Source organism: Hippoglossus hippoglossus, chromosome 3 (genome assembly GCF_009819705.1).
Source record: "Hippoglossus hippoglossus isolate fHipHip1 chromosome 3, fHipHip1.pri, whole genome shotgun sequence".
NCBI lineage: Eukaryota > Metazoa > Chordata > Actinopteri > Pleuronectiformes > Pleuronectidae > Hippoglossus > Hippoglossus hippoglossus.
Genome location: NC_047153.1, coordinates 3,881,698 through 3,903,183, shown reverse-complemented (window position 1 = coordinate 3,903,183; position 21,486 = coordinate 3,881,698). Strand labels below are relative to the sequence as shown.

General features: G+C 43.2%; 1 protein-coding gene and 1 long non-coding RNA gene across 2 annotated transcripts in view; both read right to left on the bottom strand.

The window, feature by feature from the left end:
• Window positions 1-6,258: 6,258 nt before the first annotated feature.
• LOC117758429 lies at window positions 6,259-8,089 on the bottom strand. The gene is made up of 2 exons (XR_004613285.1): window positions 7,819-8,089; window positions 6,259-7,763 (listed from the first exon to the last, which is right to left on the bottom strand). It is a non-coding gene; the product is annotated as an uncharacterized LOC117758429 (long non-coding RNA).
• Window positions 8,090-8,170: 81 nt separating this feature from the next.
• The window catches only part of LOC117758418 (protein kinase C-binding protein NELL1-like), a 208,801-nt gene continuing 195,485 nt past the window's right edge, over window positions 8,171-21,486 (bottom strand). The window contains exons 17-20 of the mRNA XM_034580078.1: window positions 14,670-14,863; window positions 11,436-11,612; window positions 10,921-11,145; window positions 8,171-8,921 (exon numbers count right to left, since the gene is read on the bottom strand). Coding sequence (XP_034435969.1) covers window positions 8,871-8,921; window positions 10,921-11,145; window positions 11,436-11,612; window positions 14,670-14,863 — 647 coding nt within the window. The 3' untranslated portion in view covers window positions 8,171-8,870. The remainder of the gene's footprint in view (window positions 8,922-10,920; window positions 11,146-11,435; window positions 11,613-14,669; window positions 14,864-21,486) is intronic.

The window sequence follows — 21,486 nt, the reverse complement described above, 5'->3', positions numbered from 1 at the left end:
GGATGCATGTTTTTTTAATAAAGGCCAGCCGCCTGCTCGACGTATTATGCACCGTCTCCATACGCAGTGATAAACAGGCACATTAGACGCCGGCGTATCTGCCCGACGTCTCCTGATATACAAGGTCTTTTCAAGAATTCATTTACGTCTGGTATTTTATTCTCTAAATGGGCCGGGCTCCGGTGTGGACGGCTTCGCCTCTAGGCTGCGCGCCCCCCTCTCCAATTAAAGTCTGTTTGCCTAATTGATAAATGTTATCACTTAATAAGTTGTGACAGAAAATTAACGGCGCTGGTCAGGGTGGGTGTGTGAAGGTCGTGGTGGACGGCTGATGGTTTAATTGTTTTTTTTTACTTTCCTCCAAAGTTGTTTCCAGCCAGACGCAGCATCCTAAAGCCACGCTGATGGCCAATTCTGGTGCACTTACTGCCACTTTAATCAGGATCCAGTGTCCCAAATTACCCGAGACTGGCCTGCTGCCTTTAGATTTACTGTATTACAGAGAAAAGCCTTCCCTGGACGCTCCTGTACTGTTATATATTGTACCAGTTATCTGATGTTAGAACAGTCTAAGGGTTACTATGTGATGAAATCCTGCAGCTCAATCCATTTTATTGATTTGCTGCATTATGCCTTTCAGCAAACCTCGGAGAAGGGCCGTGAAAAAAAACGTGTTCAGCCGTCAAACCTCTTTCTCACACGCAGACGAGCATGTGCAGAGAGATGAGACGTTTTCAGACATGAAGTCCAAGAACATGTCCAGACAACTGGGTCCAACGAATTCCTGGACTTTGCCTTTCACACATGAGGAATGTAGCGGGGGATTGTCCAAGTCTGACACGTTTCACGACAACGTCCGGAACATTCAGGCGAAGGACGGCAGAAATCACGTGTTTTCGTTGGTTCTTATCGCTAAAAGCTCACAAATCTCATTGTGTTTGTGCATAAGGCTCCTCGTTTTAATCCTGAGATATTATTTTATATGTAATTTATATCAATTTTGCTGTATTCTCCAGATATTACGCTGTCGTACTCTCACGTGGGCTAACTCGGACATTCTCCAGATGTTTTACTACGGGGCTGGAAGAGTATCCGAAGCAAGAGAAGTTCAGAGCACGTCTGAAAGCAGGAATACAGTATTTTACTCAGAAAGATGGAGACGGAGTTCGTACATTCATCCTAATGTGTCCCCTTGTGTGCTAATAATCAACTCTTCTGCTAAATAACACGTTAGTTAATGTTTATCTCTCGGCTTCGTTTCGATTTCTTTTGCCCCCTGGTGGCCGTAAAGGAATTAACGGAGCCTTACGAGTTCGCTAATCACATGTAAAGCAGTTAATGTCTTGGCTGCAGGACACAGTTGAGACCTCTTAACGTCAGCTTGGCCGGTGCTTCTCCTTCTGTGAGTGCATCGGAACGCATTTGCATTCAAAGCTTCACTTCGGCCAATTTGCTTTGGCTCCGTGTTATTTTTTCTTCGGCTTCACTTTTCCATATGAGCTCCATTATCTCCAAATTTGCTTCTTTTTTTTTTTGATTTCTCGCTAAGAGCTGGATGAAAAAGGAGAGATAACCCCCCCGGTCGCATCTGTGAGGATTTAAGCTGGGAGACAGTTGGCTCAGCACCGGGAGCAGAGGGGAAACAGCTTTAGTGGATCTGTCCAAACAAAACAAATCCCAACTACCGGCACCTCTGAAGTTAAGTCTTCATTAGATCTCCCGCAGCTCCGTCTCATCCTTCTCCTTCCGTTTCCAGGAGCTCCATGAAAAATTCACAGTATATGGGGATAGAGAAGAGCCCACTCTTATTTAAAAAAAAATCATCTGTTGGTTTATCACTCCACCTCCTTAGATCGGATTCTGCACTTTACAGAGAGGAGGGTTCTTGAAGGTGGTGGACTAAAAGGTCCGAGTGGGCAGTTCATTAGCATGCGGGTGCAGGCTTCTGCTCCAGCTGACTGAACGTCAATACATTCCACACCTTTAGCTATGCTAACCAGCCTTTTGCCATTTGAGAAATACAATACTCCTGCTGCTATGCTCCACATAGTTTCCAATTTTCACTTTTTTTAATTTACTTGAACATTAAATAAGTCATTAAATAAGTCGATCTGTGATTGTTTTTGCTAATTAGTTTGATTCCCGCTGCTTTAAAATGTAATTTAACGTGTAGAAAAACAATGCATGGATTTCAATCAACGCTAACATTTGCAGAATCGACGAGGAGGAAGGGGTCATCAGGTCGTATAAACACATTACATATACACACACGCTCCGTGGCACTGGGTTAAATAAACACTTAGCTGCTCCAGCTGACCGCGGGTCAATAGTGGCGGTGCGGGTTGCCTTGTCACTGGCTCAGCTGCACTCTTTAATTATACACCCATTGATTGGTCAGGATGTCGATAAAGCATTTAAGCAGCTTAATCCTCGCTGTATTAACATGAGCAACGTGCACATAGTTCGCGTATTAATTCTTAGCCTGAGGTAGAGCACTTGTATTTGTTGCCTTTTTGCATTTAAAGCGCGCCGCCCCTGGGCTTTCATGAGATGTCAATGGAAAGAGGAGAAGTTGATCGATTTGAGTGCTGGTGGCAGGAGGAGGAGGAGGAGGAGGAGAAGGAGGCGGAGGAGGAAGAGGAGGAAGAGGTGAGGGGGTTGGTGGTTGCTGAAGTTACTTTCTGTTCTGCTGAGCTGATGCCAAAGTGCCATCTCTCCTCTGTTGTTCTAAACCAACAAATCTATCAGGAGGAGTAAGACATCTCTCACAGTTAAATTGGAGCTGATCGAAAAAGCAATGTCCGACTCAGTCAGTCCATTCATGTGCAGATCCCCCCCCCCCCCCCCCCCCCCTGCAGCTGTACAGTAGACGAGAGTTGTTTGCCGAGGGAGTCGCTCCATCACTTCTGCGCCGACCTCCGTGGGTCCAGCCTATGAATGGTAAGCACCTTTGGGTGGAGCCGTCCCGGGCTGAGGGGTGGACCGGGGGGGGGGGGGGCCAGAGGACCACTACTCACTGCGACCGCGTCAAACAGAGTGTGGAGGAAAGAGAGGGACTTGCTTTACAGCTCAGTGACAGCAGGCTAATTGACTGAACCCTCCACAGCACAGTTCACTGGAGAGAGAGAGAGAGAGAGAGAGAGAGAGAGAGAGAGAGAGACGAGCTTTACAACAACGTCAGCCGCCCCCCCCCCGAAGAACCAGTGAGTTTTTAAATGCAGACAAACTGGTGTCAGGCTCGTCCAGAGCTCCAGTGACTCTGCTGCTGTTGCACCCAGACAAACACAAGAGGACCTGCTCCGACCCGTCTGTGCTGTCAGAGAGGAAACACTCCTCGTAACTCACCAAGACCAATACCGACAAGGTTATGTACAAAGTGAGTTTTTCTTCTTTTCAAAAGAGAACTGGGAAATACCGAGATTTAGTTTGTTTAGAAATGGCTGCGTGGGATCCTGAGAAGTATAATTTTGTAGACCTGTAAAATATAACTAGTCTAACTGTGTAATATCATCCCCTGAACATTCGTCAACATCCTTGAATTATTTTCTGAGAAATAAAACAAATCCTGGATCCCTGATTCGGATCGTCACCATAATTAAACGAGTCCTCTCCTGACTTCCTCCCAAGTTGTGCGGTCGTTCCTTCAGCAGTTTTTCGTGAAATCCTGCAGACTAACAGACGAACGCAGATGAAGAACAGACACGGATATCAGAATATTAACCTTGTTACTGTGTTTTTTATCCTAACTGCCAATGTTTGTGCTTAGTTCAGGAAGATTTTTACAAAGGAACGTGGTTCGTCTGTTTGATATTTGACAGCAAAGTGGCCTTCGAAAGAAAAAGAACATTTGCTTTCAACATAAGATGTGGATCACGTGACTTTAAGGGCAAAACTTAACTCTAACTGTACAACTGACATTTCCAGAAGATGTAAGAACAGGTTTCACTCAGAAGAAGGTTTTTTATTCGTCTTCCCAACAAAGGATACAAGTGATTATATCTGTTTACTAACGAAGAAATACAAAAGTGATCTAATCATGGTTGCATGTAGTTGAAAGTTCCTGTTTTGAAGACTCACATTTCAGTATTTTTTTAAATAATTTGATGCACTCTGTGTTTTTTTTAAATGTTTTAATACCAGCTGTGGTGCTGCAGGAAAACATGAAACACTGGATTCCATGTTGTGAACCTTTCAGGTTGTTTTTTTTTTCCCCACACGGCGAAGCTTCAAAAGTGCTGCTGTACCTGTAAGCGGCACAGCCACGCACCATTACGGCATCAAACGCACGCACTTATCTTTACTGCCGCGCCGCCTTTCGTACAGTTCCTGAGGGGAATGGAGATATTGATAAAAAGAACAAACATGAAAGACTTCTCCAGCTTTTCTGTATCCGGATGCTGGGATTCATCTCTCAGGCTCAGGCTCTGCTATCGCTGCTGACGGGCGACGGGTGGAAACCTGGTAGAAACCCACCGATGTGGATATTTGGGCCAAAGCTGAGATGAGGGAGTGAAAATATACAAAAATGGCTTCGACTGAAATTTCATTATCTGTTTTTTAAATCATCCCGTTAAAAGCGTACTGTTACAGAAGGGCAGTTTTTTCTTTAACTATTCCCTGTCTTTTTTAATCCTTTACTTTTGCAGTTACTTTTAAAGGATGCTGAATTATTGCTATAAATAAAGTTACAATTATTATTTATAAGATGTTGTTATCAAACCCTTTTATGACAGAGAAAAGTAATTAAAGCTTGATAATTTACAATATTTTACAGGATATTCTTTCAAACCGTAACCTTTATAACAAATAAATAAAAAACACAAATAGAACCAAATATATAGAACAATTTAAACTTTCTAACAATATTTTTCGGGGCATTTTTCACCTTCAATGAGAGGAAAGTACAAGCGAGAGATGGGAAGAGTGCATGTGGGAACTCAAGCCTCCGCACAGGTGCTACCAGGAAATCTTCGTGGTTACTCCAGGAATGATTCTAAATGAAACGTAAATCTTTTTATGCATTTTTCTGTAAAATAAAATATTGAATATCAGCAAATACGCGTGGCCTAGTGGTGCATAAGCGATATAGATATTGGATGGATGGAAACCGGAGAACAGATACAGATATCAGTCTGTGAAAGCTTCATATCGACCACTTGACGAATCAGTCAGGTTCTCTCCCTCAGGTTCTCGTGGACGTGATGGCGAGCGGTTCTGGCGTCTTCTCCTCTACTTGTGCCGTTCACTCGTCCACTAGCAAACATTCAAGTGAAGCCAAATACTCACAGCAAGTAAAGTAAACAACTAAAATATTTATTAACTGAAGTTTTTTTTTTTTTTTTTTACAGCAAACTCTTATCACGACACAGTCTTCAAAGTCAAATGACACTTAACCCTTTGAGTACAATTAAGTTGGCCACTCTGATCCGGAGAGGAAACGATGAACAGACCTGGATGATGAGGGGGGGGGGGGGGGGGGGCGTTCCTCCGCCGTGGTTCTCAATGAAAAAAACATGAACGAGCACATCTGGATGTGGACGGTCCCAAACTGTTGCTTTTTAAAAAGTCAGACATTGAATGAGAAACACGATGGCTTGTTTCTTTTGTTGTTTCTTTTTTTAGTCGGAACTGAATCGAGAACATTGTTATTTTCAACATTGGATTTTTTTTTTCTTTACATGTGTACATTGTTCTATTTTTTCTCGTGAGGAGATTTTTCAGTTCAGTTTCAGTGGAGGGGCTGGGGGGGGGAGAGAAACAAAAATGGCTTGTGAACAGTCTGTTCCGGCTCCCGTCTTGTTTGCCCGAGGCGATTTTTTTTTTTTTCCAGAATCCACCGCTGTCGATGCTTTTCAGCGAAGGGATCAGAGACCTGTACATACACCACAAACTTATCAAATCCATCGTGTTGCCCTAAAACAGTGAGGAGACGTTGAACTATGGCAGATACTAAAAGGGTTAAGGCAAGAATAGAAAAATAAAATAGTAGAAACAATAGAAATGTTGCATCTCTCTCGCACTCGACTCGCGATGCTCGTATCCTAAGAAGCTGTGGTAGTGAGAATTATTCACATTAGTCTTACTGTCTTTACAGAACCCCCCCACTTTACACAGTATTTACAGCCAAACAGAGCCTATCCCACGAAAAGAATAGCAGTCCACTAAAAATTAACACGTTATCCATGAACACAATGATAATTAAAAAACTGTATAATTTTATCGGTATGTAAAAACATTTACACACAGACTTGCAAAGTGTTTTACAGTCGTCGTATTTCATATCAAATCAAACAGCAGAGCAAATCTGAAAACCTCAGTGATCGTTTTGTACAAATGTCTGCCTTCGATTGCCGTGTCAAACGTTTATGGGTACAGAAAGCATTTACAGCACTTTTTTTGTGGGTCAGGTGTGTGTGTGTCTCTGTGTGTGTGTCTGTGTGTGTGTGTGTGGTGTTGTGATAATGGAGGAGGGTGCAGACGCTCAGACGAGACACAAACAGAAAATCAGAGAGATCATCGCACCTCGCTGCAGCACGTCGCACAAACGTTTGTTGAAATGACCACAAGGCGCTCGGTGCTGAAAGGGCTCAACAATAAGTGTCGGTGCCGCTTCTGGTGAAGGATTCAGAGAGACGGACCAGTACGACATTTAGTAATGGAGGGTGAGGAGGAAGGGAAACGACGGAGACGTTTTACTTTTAACCTCGAAAAGTCTTCCCTGACGCCGGTTTCCAAACAAAAATGCGGTTTTCTTCACACTTTTAAAAACGGTTGTTGTATTGCTCTCATTTTACAGATGAAGATGAGGAGTACTGCGCCTCTACTGGAACAAATCACATCACAGGAAAATGAACTCGATACACGCGCATCTGTAGTCGTGGTTCTTTGTTGCGCTTATGTTATAAAAGGATCGAAGCACAGACTTTTATTTTGAAATATGCAGATCACCACTTCCGCCGTTATGTTTGTTTTGTTTCTTAACTACTGTGGAAATATCGTTAGTACCTTCTTTTATATCTGTGTACATACGTAGCTTGGGCAACATATTAAGGGTACATGTCTTCCTAAGAGGTAAAATGCTAAGGATTACTTAGGAGGTATAGCAGGACTTTTATTTTGCAAACCTCTTTGCTTTGGACTTTCCTTGGGAAGGTTTAGCATTTTATTTGCTATATATGCTGCTGCCTTCATTTCCTGCCTTGGGATGGATGTTGTTATGACAGAAATGCATTGTGGGATTGCCCATGACAAAGATCGTACTTAGAGTTCAACGCCAACACCAAAGTCAACGTGTTGTTTTGTCTGTTCGTTGTCTGCAGCTGCTTTGGAGTTAATGTTGTTTATAAATGTACAGAAATTCTTGTTACTTCAAACTAGTTTGTTCAGTGTTTTTTTTGTAGTTTAAACAGAACAGATTTTTAATATCAGGTCATTTCACCATAACTCGTTTTCAAAGACTGTGCTCAAGGCCGTGATAGATATTCTCTCTGTGTCCTTGTGGCAACAGTGACGGACGCTCAAGGTGATAACGACACTTGAGAGAAACTTGAGCGCTCTCGAGAGGAACTTGCAGATAGCGGTGGGCGGCGCGGAGGAGAGGACGGGGCAGGGAGTCAGGGCAGCAGCATGTGAACCGCAGCAGGAGACGCATCAGACTCTCCTGCCTTAATAAGCTGCAGCGTCTGTAAACACATCCGACACTCGGTGACCTCCTGGCATTTAAACCCAGGCCTGCCTGACACGGCTTTAATTATCCACATTCTCTCATATCACCATGAAAATGGTAAATTCTCGTCTTGTGCCTTTCTCAAACACGACGAGATGGATTCTTTCAGCAGATCAGCAGAGGTAAGGTGTCGCTTGAGGTGACGCAGCGCGGCTGTGACTCTTCGGCAGAACTCAAAGTCGTCTTTATGTTGTAAGATCCTTTAAAAAGCTTCGGTATTATCACACATCCAGAAAGATGGACGTGATAGGATGCAGTTTCTGAAGTATTTAAACAGCACGAAAAGAAACGTTAAGCTCTGTTTATTCCTCTAAAACCTTTTAAGACAAAAATTATATTACAGATGCACTGAGAAGGAAAGATTTAGTTGGATTAGATTAGTGTTTTCCACCTGTTTCCCACAGACGACCCAAATGTCTGGGTCATGATTTTTACCGGTAAAATATGAAAAACATGACTAAAATGTGTCAGAGTTGGAAACTAAACCCACATCGTCAGTGCTGAAGGTAATTTCCTTTTACCTTTGCACTAATATTGCATTATTGTTCATTAGCACAACAATAAATGTTCGGAAACAACTTCATGTAGGTGAAAATATAAAAAAAGAAAGTAATACAACAATTCTGGATCTGCCCCTTTGTTCAGAACCCGAAATTGAATGCGTTCACTCGTGAAAACTTTGCGTAATCCTGCAGACAAATAACGGACAGCGGTGAAACCTCGTGACTCTGAGCTGCTCCTCTCTTGTTTTTGTTTTCATGTTGGACACATGTATTGAAATGGAAAATAAAACACACAGACACACGAACACCACAGTGACGGATGTGAGAGCAACCTGGCTTCAGTCTTCTCCTGAGCCCTGCACACACACACACACACACACACACACACACAGACACACACACACACGCACACAGCTTGTTGAGGGTACAGAATCACAGCCTCCGTGCCCCAGTTCGTCCAGTGTGTGTTTGTATCTTCTGTGCTCACACCGGCATGCACGTGTTGTGTGCGTGAGTCTGTCTTATGAATCGGAGGGGAGAGTCGTCAGATGGAGGAGGGTGGGGGGGGAGGGGGTGTGGCAGTCCCGTAGTGAGAGGAAGAGGAGGAGGAGGAGGAGGAGGAGAACAGGAGGAAGAAAGATTCAGTTGTTCTGAAGGCAGTCGAGATCCACCGAGCAGCAGACGTTCCCGTTCTGAGCAGCGAAGCGTGAAAAGACAGGAGAGAAGTGATATGAAGTTAGATTCACTGGTGTCTGACAACATGTTGAATGTTACGATACGTTTCAGAGCCTAAACTACAGGAGTCAGTTTACACACATTACACAACACACTGTGTCCCCCCCCCCACGACCACCTGAGTTATCTAGTCATTTTCAGGATTGTCTGCTTTGCTTTGGAGAAATGCATCCAGGAGATTTACGCTGCCACTCTGCCGCACTGGAAGTGAAGGGAATTTAGGGCGTGCGTCTCTGAGCGGTGACAAATCTGTCGAGAAATGTGTCTTTTCACAGACAAGGTCCATGTGGTTAATCAGCAGAGCTCACTGTCGCTGTGCCACACTTCCCACTGCAACCACTGACGAATGGTCCCCGATGAAAAGGGGCGTCCGAAGTCAATACCCCAAAAGCTCTGCACATAAACTACCTGCAGGGTAGCTCCTCCTTCCTGTGGTCAACAGGAAGGAGGAGGAGGATCGATGCCGACCAGGGAGGAGGGGTTCTAACGGTTTTCTTCTAGCCAGCAAGCAAGTGGGCATGTTGGGGACTTTTGCAACTGGAAGAATACAAACATCTCTGGATGAAACAGAGGAGCCCAACACGTAGGGAGAAGCTATCTAAGATGAAGACGAGGATATTTGAGAGCTCGTGGTCATGTCCGGCCTCCTGCTGCTCCACCTCTGACTGTTCCACACATCTTCTTGTTGTTGTGAAACCTATTTGATCCGAAAAACAATCCTCTTCCGTGTTCTTCACACATGAAGAGATATCTAGATTTCTCTCGAAAAAAAATCCCTCAAAAGAACCAAACCGACAAAAGAACTGATCAGATTCATTGTTGAAGGATCCAAAAGCCGGATTCCTCTTCTTCAAAAACAGTTTTGGAAAAAAAAACATTTAAGTGACACGTTTGATTGACATGTCCCCTCATCACCAGGAACACTGTCGGCACAGTTCAGTTTAAGTGCTGCTCTGAATACACACTGGCCCAAATATTAATCTGCTGCTGAATAAATACATAAATTCCCTGTTGATTCTTGTTCGAGTGATGTTTACTGAAAACCTGCAGCTGCTCATGACTTTAGGACAATGTTGAGCCTTGTCTTCAAATGAAACTACATATCTGTGACCTGTTTTTGAAGCTTTACATATTCAATAGGAATGAATTGGTTGAATCGGGCTTCGGGCTGAGTTCCACTGGCAACAGATTATATCCTGCTCAATGTGTGGAGATGATCTGAGTGATGGTGACAGGTTCCTGACAAGTTGATCTGCATATTTAGTTCTTTTTAAAAAACGAAAACGTCTCTTACATCATCCGTGACAGTCAGATGTTTGTGTGTGTGTGTGTCAGACGAGCACGACGCTACATATCCTCCAGCTCACATTAGCTTCCCATTACCACCTCCAAGAATACGCTGCATTACCGACAGCTCGGATTGCAGACAATTAAACATGCTGAGGGTACGGAGGGAATTTAAAACAGACTTTAAACATGAACTGGATCTGTGACTGCGACAGTTTTATATCACAAACTACAGTGGGCTAGTCGCAGGGATGAACCGTGGACTGTAAACGCTGCCATCTTGTGTCAACGCCGTCATTTGGCACCAGAATCTGGGCCGCGGCATCGAGGTCCTGCTGATACAAGCGCTCGACCAATCACGAGTAAGTCTCAGCTGTCAATCACGGTGTTTGTCCCTCTTTTCTTACACACTAATTGAAACCAAACGTATCGGAAACATGAACACTTAAGAAATACGTAAGAAAAACGACCTAAAATGACAGAAACCCTACGTTATCTTTGACTTTTGATTCGTCCCATCCACTAACATGGAGGCGGCCCGATTTATAGTTTATATTTCCTCTATTAATCGTTTTAAATGCTTTTGATCGAGCACTAAATGAGCCAAACAAGTGTTCAAATCAAAACTGAATCAATCCTCCGCCGTGGCTGCTGTTGCTGTCGGCCTACCTTGCACTGGCAGGTGGTGCAGGGTGAGTTGGGCATATGCCATGTGTCCCCGCTGAGGCGGGCGACGCCTGCAGGGTCCGGGCACGTCTGCCGGATGTCGTATGACAGGTTGTCGGCCAGGCAGGGGTCTGTGACGCAGCGCGGGCAACACTCGCCCTCCGCCACCGCCGTGTACTCGCACATCAACGCGGGGCAAACCAGAGGCCAGCAGTCCACCTCCCCCTCCTGCACGGGCACAGAGAAAAGAGTGAGAGCTGTAGGAAACGTTACCTGAGGTGTGAACCAGCGGATCCGGCCCCTGCAGTTCCAGCTCACACACTGATTTGTTGCCACGTCTCTAATTAGAGAGGTGGTAATTATCTGAGCGCTCCACACACAGCCGAGCAGCAGAGCTCCGAGCTGCATGTTTGTTTTCTTTTCTGTCAGCCGCTCCTTATAACAACACTCTGGGATTTCAAATGAAGGTCAGCTTTTATTTCTGCTTTGTTTGAACGTGTGTGTTTCTGTGTACAGACCATGCAGCGGCACTGCTGGCAGCCGTACAGCCAGGACGCTCCGCTGCGGTACAGTGAGCGGCCGCTCTGGTCCAGACACTGACTGCTGGGCCGGTTGTCGCAGCTGGGACAGCAGAACAGATCCTCATCCGGGTCGCCGCAGTCGCAGGGTCTCCGTCTGCAGTACGTCTGCCCGTCCTGCACAACAGAGGCCGCGGCGTTCAGGGAGCAGAGTTAAAAAGTCCCAAACTTAAAACTCCTACAGCAGCGAATCCTTCCCATTAGTGTAACTGTCATGTCCGATGTTAAAACGTGCACTTGAACACACCGTAAAGGTCAACAGGCTAAACTGACTGCATGAGAGGAAATATTAAATATTCTGTTCCTCATCCAAATACACCTCAAGAAATGAAATATAGATCAAACTAGCCGACCTGGTTTCTCTGTATGTTTGCTACTTTATGCTCAGAGTAAGAATTGTATATTACACTGGCCTTATTAACCTGTGGTTTCTAATTTGGTTATGAAAAGTTGAGAAGAAAATGCGCTAAATAAATAAAATTGTTCCTGATGTCCGGCAATTTGTCTCCAAGTCTTCTCAACTTAAAACGTACAATTCTGGACAAAACGCTGAATACAATATTTAAAAAGAATCTAATAAACAAAAAAAGCACAATATCAGGATTTTAAAGATCTGAGATGTGACCACGGTGAACATCTCAAACCTCTCGAACCTAAGCTGTTCACATCTCTGCATGTTCAGGCAGCTTCCTCGAAGGCCAGTAAACAACTCTCTACTCTCCAAACCTCCGTTTTCCAACCGCAGATTTTTGGAGCTGCAGAATGAAGCAAAGAAACGTGTGTCGAGACGTTTGGAATCCGTGCTGCTGGAATTTCAAAGTCAAACTGCGACCGGAGTCTGAGGTCTCGGTGAGTTTTCTCCCGTCGCCGTGTCCCTGGCTCTCTCATCGTCTGTACCCGGAGAAAAACTTTATGGGCCATATTACTCAGCACAGGCAGCACTGTCTGGCCTGGGGACCGCGGTGTAATGGAGATGTAAAAATGTTACATAAAATGGCTGTTAGAAAATGTATGGGGGCCATAAAATCATTCTGCATACCATTAAAAGGGCAATTCAGAGCCAATTTTTTTATCGATGCATATTGTCCTGCTACAGTAACCGCGGAGTCCCAGGGCGCCAATATCCACGGCCTTGGTCTTTACAGCTCCGGCCCTGGACTCGCTGGGAAATTACTGCCAATTGCCGCGCGTTGGCAGGAGATATACGACGACAGACTGTTCCCTTTAATGGCAGAAGTAAGAACAGCTCTGGATGCCAATGCCGCACTGTTGTGTTTTCTAAAACGACATCATTACAGCGTTTTTTTACGGCAACTTTGACGACGACTCTGCCATGATGAATCTGACGACTCTGTGTTTTCATTATTAGTAATATAATTATTATTATTCAATGTGACTTGTTTTCAGCCCACCGAATTTGGAGGAGGTGTTCTGGAAAATATGTTTTTTTCCCTCAAAGTAGTTTGTTTCAGAGACTTTTGTTTTACGTGTGGAGACACTTTTGTAAAAAAAAAGGTAAAATCTTATCTACACATGACAAAAAGAAAATTGTTTATCAGCTTTAAAAATACGTTAATTGGCAACACACAAATGAACGAGAGGAGCACGAGAGTCGAGCGAATGTCCAGAAATATGAACCGTTCCTTTATGAAACTAAATTTAAAGTCACTCGATCTGCACCAAACTTTCACAAACTTATAGATCCATGAATAATCCCAAAACAAATTCCTTGATCCGCACCAAAATTCAATTCCTTCTTTCCTGACCCATAATGCATCTTTCCACCAAGCATCCTCCTTGGCAGAAGTAATCAAGTTTTCTCCAATTAAAGTTATCATTTATGTTTCTCTAACTTTGTAACTTTAAGTTGTGTGGTACAAATTTAAAGCTGGTAAACTATTTGCTTTTTTCGGTCTATTTAACCTGAATAAGGATTGATTTAAAGTTTCCAGCCTCGTCTGTAGAATTCCTTAAGATGTGTGTCTGTGTCATGTAAAAGGTGCCGTGCTCATCTGTAAAGGTCGTTCATCACCAAACCAGCATGTTGGCAACAATTTAAACAGTCTCCAGACGTTACGACTGAGAAATGTAAAGGTTGAAGTAATTTGGACATTTTTTAAGCGTCGAAGTAAAATGTCATAACTCATGTTAATTGTATTTACTGTGTTAAACTCATTCTATTCAATATAACCCTGTGTGTCTGTTTTCTCGCCTTTCGAACAGACAGATCCGATCGACATCACAGACACAACTCACAGCCTCGTCCTGAGCACAGACACGAGTTGGTAAACTGCCACAGACGTTTGCCGGACTGTAAAACGGGCTGATAACAAACAGATGGGAGCACTGAGGTGTGTGTTCCTCTCGAGTCGACGCTGGCGTGCGACGCTTGTTTATTTCTCTGGGGAACGGCTGATATTTTTGTGTTTGGTTGAAAAACTATTCATAGTGATGTCAGCAACATCCACCCCCCGACAGTCAATTACGTGTGTGTGTGTGTGTGTGTGTGTGTGTGTGTGTGTGTGTGTGTGTGTGTGTGTGTGTGTGTGTGTGTGTGTGTGTGTGTGTGTGTGTGTGTGTGCTTGTGTGTGTGTGTGTGTGTGTGTGTGTGTGTGTGTGTGTGTGTGTGTGTGTGTGTGTGTGTGTCATAACAGTCAGTATATTGAAAGCTCTAAAGTTAACCTGGCTCCTCACTGCTAATGGGTTTTCTAGAATATAAAATGCATTTCATATTCCATACAGGAAAAAATAATGTGAACTGATGTGAATTTCAGATTTCTGTCCCTCCTACTTGTTCCTATTATAGGAAGCGATTGAGTGTCAGGCGGCTTGGAGACGCGGAAGTGGACAATTTAAAGTTTGCATTTTTCTCTGTTGCAGAAAAACAGGACATTTGTACGACTGGAAAGTTGAATTACGTGAATTAAAACATCTTTTCATATGTACGTCGCACATATTCTTTTTCATATACACATCAGAGACTGTAAATAAAGACGGACGACACATCTCCAAAATATCCTCGATCAAAACGCTGCCATCTTGTGCTTTTGACATGTCGTCCATCTTTATAAACAATCTATGATACTCGACATACGTATTTCTCTACTCTACATAAGCAGCTGAGCTACAGGACATGTGATGTACACTGTATATTACATGTTCCCTCCTCTGTACCTTGCAGGAGCAGATGGCACAGCGGTCGAAGCTCGGTTTCCAGTCTTCTCCGTTGCGTCTGATTCCTTCCTCCTGTGGACAGTCGCCGCTGCAGCCCGGCCCGGACGTGCACACGCAGTCGTATCCTCCCGGGAGGTTCACGCACACGCTGTCGTTCCAGCAGGTGTGTGTCTGCAAACTGCACTCGTCAACGTCTGGGAGACAAAGAGCAAGTTACTGCTGATTAGTCCTTTGTATAAGGAGGGAAACTGGGTGTTCCCCAGTCCTGTCAGTCTGGAAGCAGGAGGGTCAACACAACAGCAAACAAGCAAACACTTAGTTTACATTCTTCTCATTTGTTTTATATTTTATATGTTTGTTTTATATGTTGTGCTTCTATCTCTTAGAAGCACAACAACTTCATTAGTTTGGAAAATGCAAAATATGTTTGCCTCTTAAATTACTTTGTTAATGTGACAAAATACACGACACAGGCCTGAGGATTAAAGCTCAACACCTTTGTTCCCAATTTAAATTATTATTTTCTCCATTTTCCACAATAATTGAGCTGAATTTTCACATGTGAGACAGAAATAGCCCTCAGCAGAATATTCATATATTTCTATTATATAAATATTTATCATTTATACGAACTAGTTGGGATAAAACTTTATTCTGTGATATTAATAAACATGTATTTTTACCGGACACATTCTCTCAGTTCTGAAAAACCACCTACACAACTGACGTCCTCTGACCTGCTTCAGTTTCATTGTGACAACTCACCACAACATCAGCATTTACTGCAACACAAGCTATTTGTGTAATGTTTACAGTTTTCAATGATTGACATCTTATTTGATTGTAGAGCTGTGTGCACAGAGAATTGATTCGCTCAGCCCCTCCTTGTTCCTCTCTCTCTCTCTCCTACACACACACACACACACACACACACAAACACACACACACACACACACTCTGTCACAGTCTGACTGGCTAACAAACTAATTTTGGTCTTTGCAAACATGTTTATTTGCATATAGAGCGGAGGAGTGGTCACTCAAGTCGCATGTGGAGACGCAGCAGAGTTGTGTGCCTGACAAAGAGTGTGAGCCGCAGTGTTTGCATACGACTGTTTATCACGTTTGTCATGGGAAATATAACTGCGTTGAATATGAACATGAATCCACGTGAATATCGTCTCTCAGTTAAAAGTTAAAGCTACAACTCTGGACCAATATGCAACATGAAAAGCAACCGATCGATAACGACTATAGATTGAATGCTGAAATCAAAATGTTATTTAGTTCTGTATATACTGGCAATATAAATACACATTTCTCAGTAAGAAATACTTAGCAAAAAGTATTTAGCCAAGCCAGAGTATCCAATTTGTACACTGTATATTACAAAGTGAACAATTACACAACGTTGCTATTGCTCAGATAGTATTATTTCTACATTATTGAACATAGTATTTCTATTTTTACTCACATTTGTATTCTTAGTATCTTCTATTGAGGATCACATCCCATCTTACATTATATTTTATATTTGAAAGTGAAGTGGTTTAAATGGCTCTTCACTGGTGTTAAGAGGAAAAAAAACACATTCATTGTCGGTTCAGTGGTTAAAACAACATCCTCCCACTGTGTGCATCACCTTTTCTACTGTCTAATTCAGGTGTAATATTATATCTGCACAAAATAATGTGCACGAATAGAATAATGCATGAATAAGTATACGTTTCAGGTTGTCGTGGTCAGTTCAGTTGAGTGTCAGCGGACGTCTCTTCAATTTAATATGTGTAGTTTTCCCTCTTTATTGTTGTGTAGTGCAAAATAAACACTGCACCCCGAGATACACTGCACACATCAGCATATTTCAGGTTTTGACAGTGAATAATATTATTGAATTGTCTCTCTCAGTCCACAAAACATATTTTAAGATATATATACACATATCTGTCGGTCCATAACCCAAACAAAAGGAAATGAAAACTGGCGTCGCAGCTTCAGTCCCATCAATCAAACACAAGAATCAGAGGAAGGAGGCATCTGCTCAGTCAGCGGCTTTCTCTGCGCTCGTCTCTATCAGTGCAGCTCAGGAAACCAGGTGGAAACGGTTCCGTCTCTGCCTGTTCATCAATTCCTGACATTTAACTCTTTTCATCCGCACTAAAATGTGAACTGTTCACAGAGAGAAAAAAGACCAAAGTCCCTTTTTTTTCGACAGCAGCTCTGCTCTCCTGCCTGCAGACATCGATCACTCCCACGCCACACGAGCAGCGTGCTGGGCCAACAACGCCACGGAGAAGAAAAAAACCCCCAAAACTAAATCATACAAATAAATAAACTGGAATTCATGTTTTTGTTTGTTTAACTCCGACTGTGCTCTCACGCTGAGAGCAACTTGGTCGACAAATCTACTTTACACGGCTGAGATGGAGAAACTATGGAGGCTGCCGACGGCTCTGAGAAGCTTCATCTCCACATCTGAGTGGGAGCATGAACAATCATTATCAAATACAAGTTTATTCTACTAATTTGAATTAGAATATGAATACGTGCCGATACTGATAGAAGGCAGTAACATTTTCCGATACAGATATATTAGCTGGTGACCATTCAAAACACTTTCCAGTACAGTTTTGCCAATCACCCATTTACATTTGCGATTTTGGGCGTTCAGTATCTTGCCCAAGGGCACTTTAACATGCAGAATGAGTGAAACGGGGATCAAACCGCCAACCTTCAGGCTAGTGGACGACCCGCTCTTCATCCTGAGCCACAGGTACCGTTATCAAAATCTTATGACGACTGAATGTTGCTCGATATTTTCACAATTTAACCTTAAACGTCAACAATAGATAAAAAGTAAAAAACAAAAAAAAGGTATACGTAGATGTTGAATTAATGTAAATGTAAATGCATCTTTTTTCCAGTTTTTACTCTTTAAAATACCAATTTTCATCCCTCTACCAATTTGGTTCCTTCACTGACAACATGTTTAAAGCCTCTGATCCAGGTCACACTTTGAACACCGTCAAACATAAACGTGTGTTTCCTCCAGCGGAGACGGACGAGCGGCACAAGGCCGACCCGTCCTGCTCTGAGAGGAGATGAGTTTGTGGTCGGCGCCTCAGCCGCAGCAGGCACAACAATACCCTGTGACACACACTCTAATTGGTTGCAGTATCAAGTTTGCAGGATTCAGCGAGAGGTAAACAGCTCGGCCAAGAATTTATTGTGCCTGCGAAATGCTATTTGCATACACTAAATGAAATCCCCATCATCCAGTCAGACACACTGTTCCTCCGCTGGTGAGGGATTAATGCTCTTCATGCTACATTCACCGCAGCCACGAGCTGCTGCTGCTGCTGCTCGCAGATGAAGCGAACTCTTTACACGTCGGCTGTGAACGAACGTCTTACAACCAAACACAAAAAGCCCCAAGAGAACCCAGCAACCATATGAAAAAACTTTCCCCTCACACCTACACGCGCTGGTACAAATATGAAAGCACTAATCCTGCAGTGCATGTACACGACAACGCGTTTCTTTTGTGTGCACGGAAACATACACACAGACGGAACCAAACAAATAAATCCATCTGACAGATGTTGGTAATTAGAAGGCGGCAGAGGGCTCAGTATTTGAGAATTTAAATGATGTTTCCTTGGTTTGTCTGCAGGCAGCACATATGGAAAGGTCATGTACATCTCGGGGAGAGAGGGAGAATGATGCACTCACTGTGTCGTGCAGGGAGACAGTGGGAGTTTATGGTGTATTATCCTCATCTTTATGCACAATCTGTTTATTAAAGCCACCTGCCTCTGCCTGAAGCACAAGGCATAATAAACATGTTTTCAGACGCAGCGCATGCAGCAATAAAGGAAAGAGGCAGATGTTTGCAGCTGCTCCGGTTCTTCAACACAACAATCTGCAATGGAGCACAACCCAACAGAATACAGTCGCGTGTATTGCATTGCAGCAACTCTGCACGGAGCTCTGCAGCAAGACAGAACTCAGGAAATATTAAAATCCAACATGAGAAAACAGAGCAACCTCAAATATTATGATGTAACACAAGGTATTGTAAGAAAATGAATGTGTTGCGTTGACGCACAACAACATTCGAACACAGCACCGTGTTCACATGAGTTTCTATAAATGCTTTCCTACTTAAAATGGGGCTTGAGACTCAAGTATCCTTCATCCTCTCTTTTTCCAGAATCACCAATAAACTGTTAAATCTGGTTGATGGTGTGGTGCTTGCTAGTGAAGTAGGGCTTTGCAACACAAATAAAAAGCATTGGAGGGGTGATGCACACCTTGCACATGCATTGTATGCTCCCTAATCCGGCAATAATAACTTTTCTGTACTGTAATAAGGGCATTTCATAATGATTGAGAGTTTAAAAGTGTACTGTGAAGCGATTTGAGACTAGAAAAGCTCTTTATAACCACAGACCTTTACCATTCATGCCATCTGATGACGAATGATTGGTTAATCTGAATAGGAAAAGTTAATGCACTACATATAAATAAAAGCTTTGGATTGTCAGTCAACAATTTGCAGAGCGAGATCCCGGTTCAACAAACTCTTCATAAGTTTGTTGAAAATTCATGAATGTGTCGTTGAGTTATATTGTACGCACACACACACACACACACACACACACACACACACACACACACACACACACACACACACACACACACACACACACAAGAAAGGGATGAGAACAAAACACACAATAATGCATCAAGCTTCAATAAAACGTATTTGTGGTTTCCAGGCTTTGTGCTGCAGCCAAGTCATTTCAGAACCTGACCCGAGCACCAAACCTCTTTCTGTGACAGATGCAATTATACACACAATGACTGGTTTACAGTACATATACACAGACCTTCATCCGCTCCTGTCTCACTAATGCTCATCCCTCGTTCTCTCTGCTCGACCAACGTGCAGCTGTGGGTTTAAAAGCTGCAACTCTGTGCCTGGAGTTTTACAATAAAATGCAGCTTTTCCGAATTTCATTTGACTGGTGACAGATATCGTGGAGGCCCGGGAAGAAAAACTCCTGTTAAACTGTCATTCGTACTTATTTCCCATGTTGGCTTCCAGCCTAATGCTGCATGGAGGGAGGAGGGAAGGTGGCTGACACACTGTCACCGCTACATGCACTTGTCTGGTTAAAGAGCTGAACTACAACACACACACACAGGGACACACACTATGATACACACTGTAAAAGTGATATTTGGAATAAATGGGAATAGATTAAACATTAATATAATGAAATCCATCCATGTGTTGTATGCACATTGTCAATTAACACATGGGAATGATGAATGAATGCAGAGACATTGTTAAAAAGGCTTTTACACTTACACAAGCTGGTTCTATCACCCAAAGCCAAATGTGTCAAAGTGCAATGAAACATGCGACTTTAACATCGCACAGGAACACACAGGAATCTAATGTGTTTCCCTCGGTGGTGGACAAACTATGAATTTAAAAGAAAGAAATGGCTGACCACAGCAGAGAAGTGGATCAGGCTGCAGGGGAAGTGACTCTGGAGACGATTGTCGTCAATTACACCTGCTGTCAATGAAAGCTGACGACAGCTCCCACCATCAACACACAGCAGTGAGCTACAAACCTTCTCATAGCCAGGAGCGCAGATTTAGGTTTTACACCCAGCAGAGACTTTTTTGATCTTTCATTCCCACTCCAGTATTCGCTGTTCTTGCTATAAAGCTGCTTTCAGACATGAAGTGAACTACGGATATTCTCCTGAAATTATCCAGAGGGGCTGGATGTGGGAAAGAAAACCACAGAGTCAGAGGCTTCGGAGTTTTTCACTGCCAGCCCCCCCCCCCCTAGTAAAACCTCCAGAGAATTCCCTGGTGAGCTCATGTAAGAACACGTCAGGAAAACGTCTGGAGGTTTTACATAGAGCCAGCGGGCGGGGGGGGGGGTGCTGATGACGTTTCTAACACGCGACGGACGCAAAACGTAAAAAATAAAAAACCCAAGTAGAAGAGATGCTGTAAACATAGAAGGTGTGAAGGAAGACGCCACTTTCCCGTGTTGAAATGAGCAAATGGATCAAACCACACTGCAGATGTTGCATTTTTCCATTTAAAGGTTAAACCAAAGCAAAAGCGTCTCACTCGGCTGTTTGCCTCCTCCGTTACAGGTGCAAATTATAGCATTGATCGGTCGAGGGATATTTATTTATTCTGAGCTCCTGCTCTCATGTCGGCAGAAAGTTATGAACCGTTAAATAATATTGGTTTCTGTCATTTTGGTTCTTATCACACGGATGTTTGTTGAAGTGCCGAGTTTGATTTCAATTGATGCTATAAAAAACATCCTGATTGGTGGGTGAGGCTGACTCATGATTGGTCCAGCGTGTGTATCGGCAGTATCTTGATACTATGGCTAAAATCTACGATCACAGACTCTGGCTTTTAACGACGTGCACGATATTTTAGCTTCATTTTTGTTGAGTGGCAAGAAGAGGAAGTCATCGGTCTATATTTATAGAATGTGTTTGTTACTGGAAGAATGTTGGCATGTTGACGCCGGCATTTAGCTCAAAGCACCGCTGCACTACAGCCTCTTAAAACCACCAGCATGGTTATATTAACAATATAGAAAAGGGTCATATCTTCATGTTACAGACTAAACAGTTGATTGTTGGTAAAAAAGTCTTTTGAAATCACCGAATCAGCGGCTACTTGCTCTTTCTGTTCCTGACCAAGTTAAAGATGTGAAAAAGCATCAGGACACAACAGGATCCTCATTTTCTAACTCTCTTCATTTA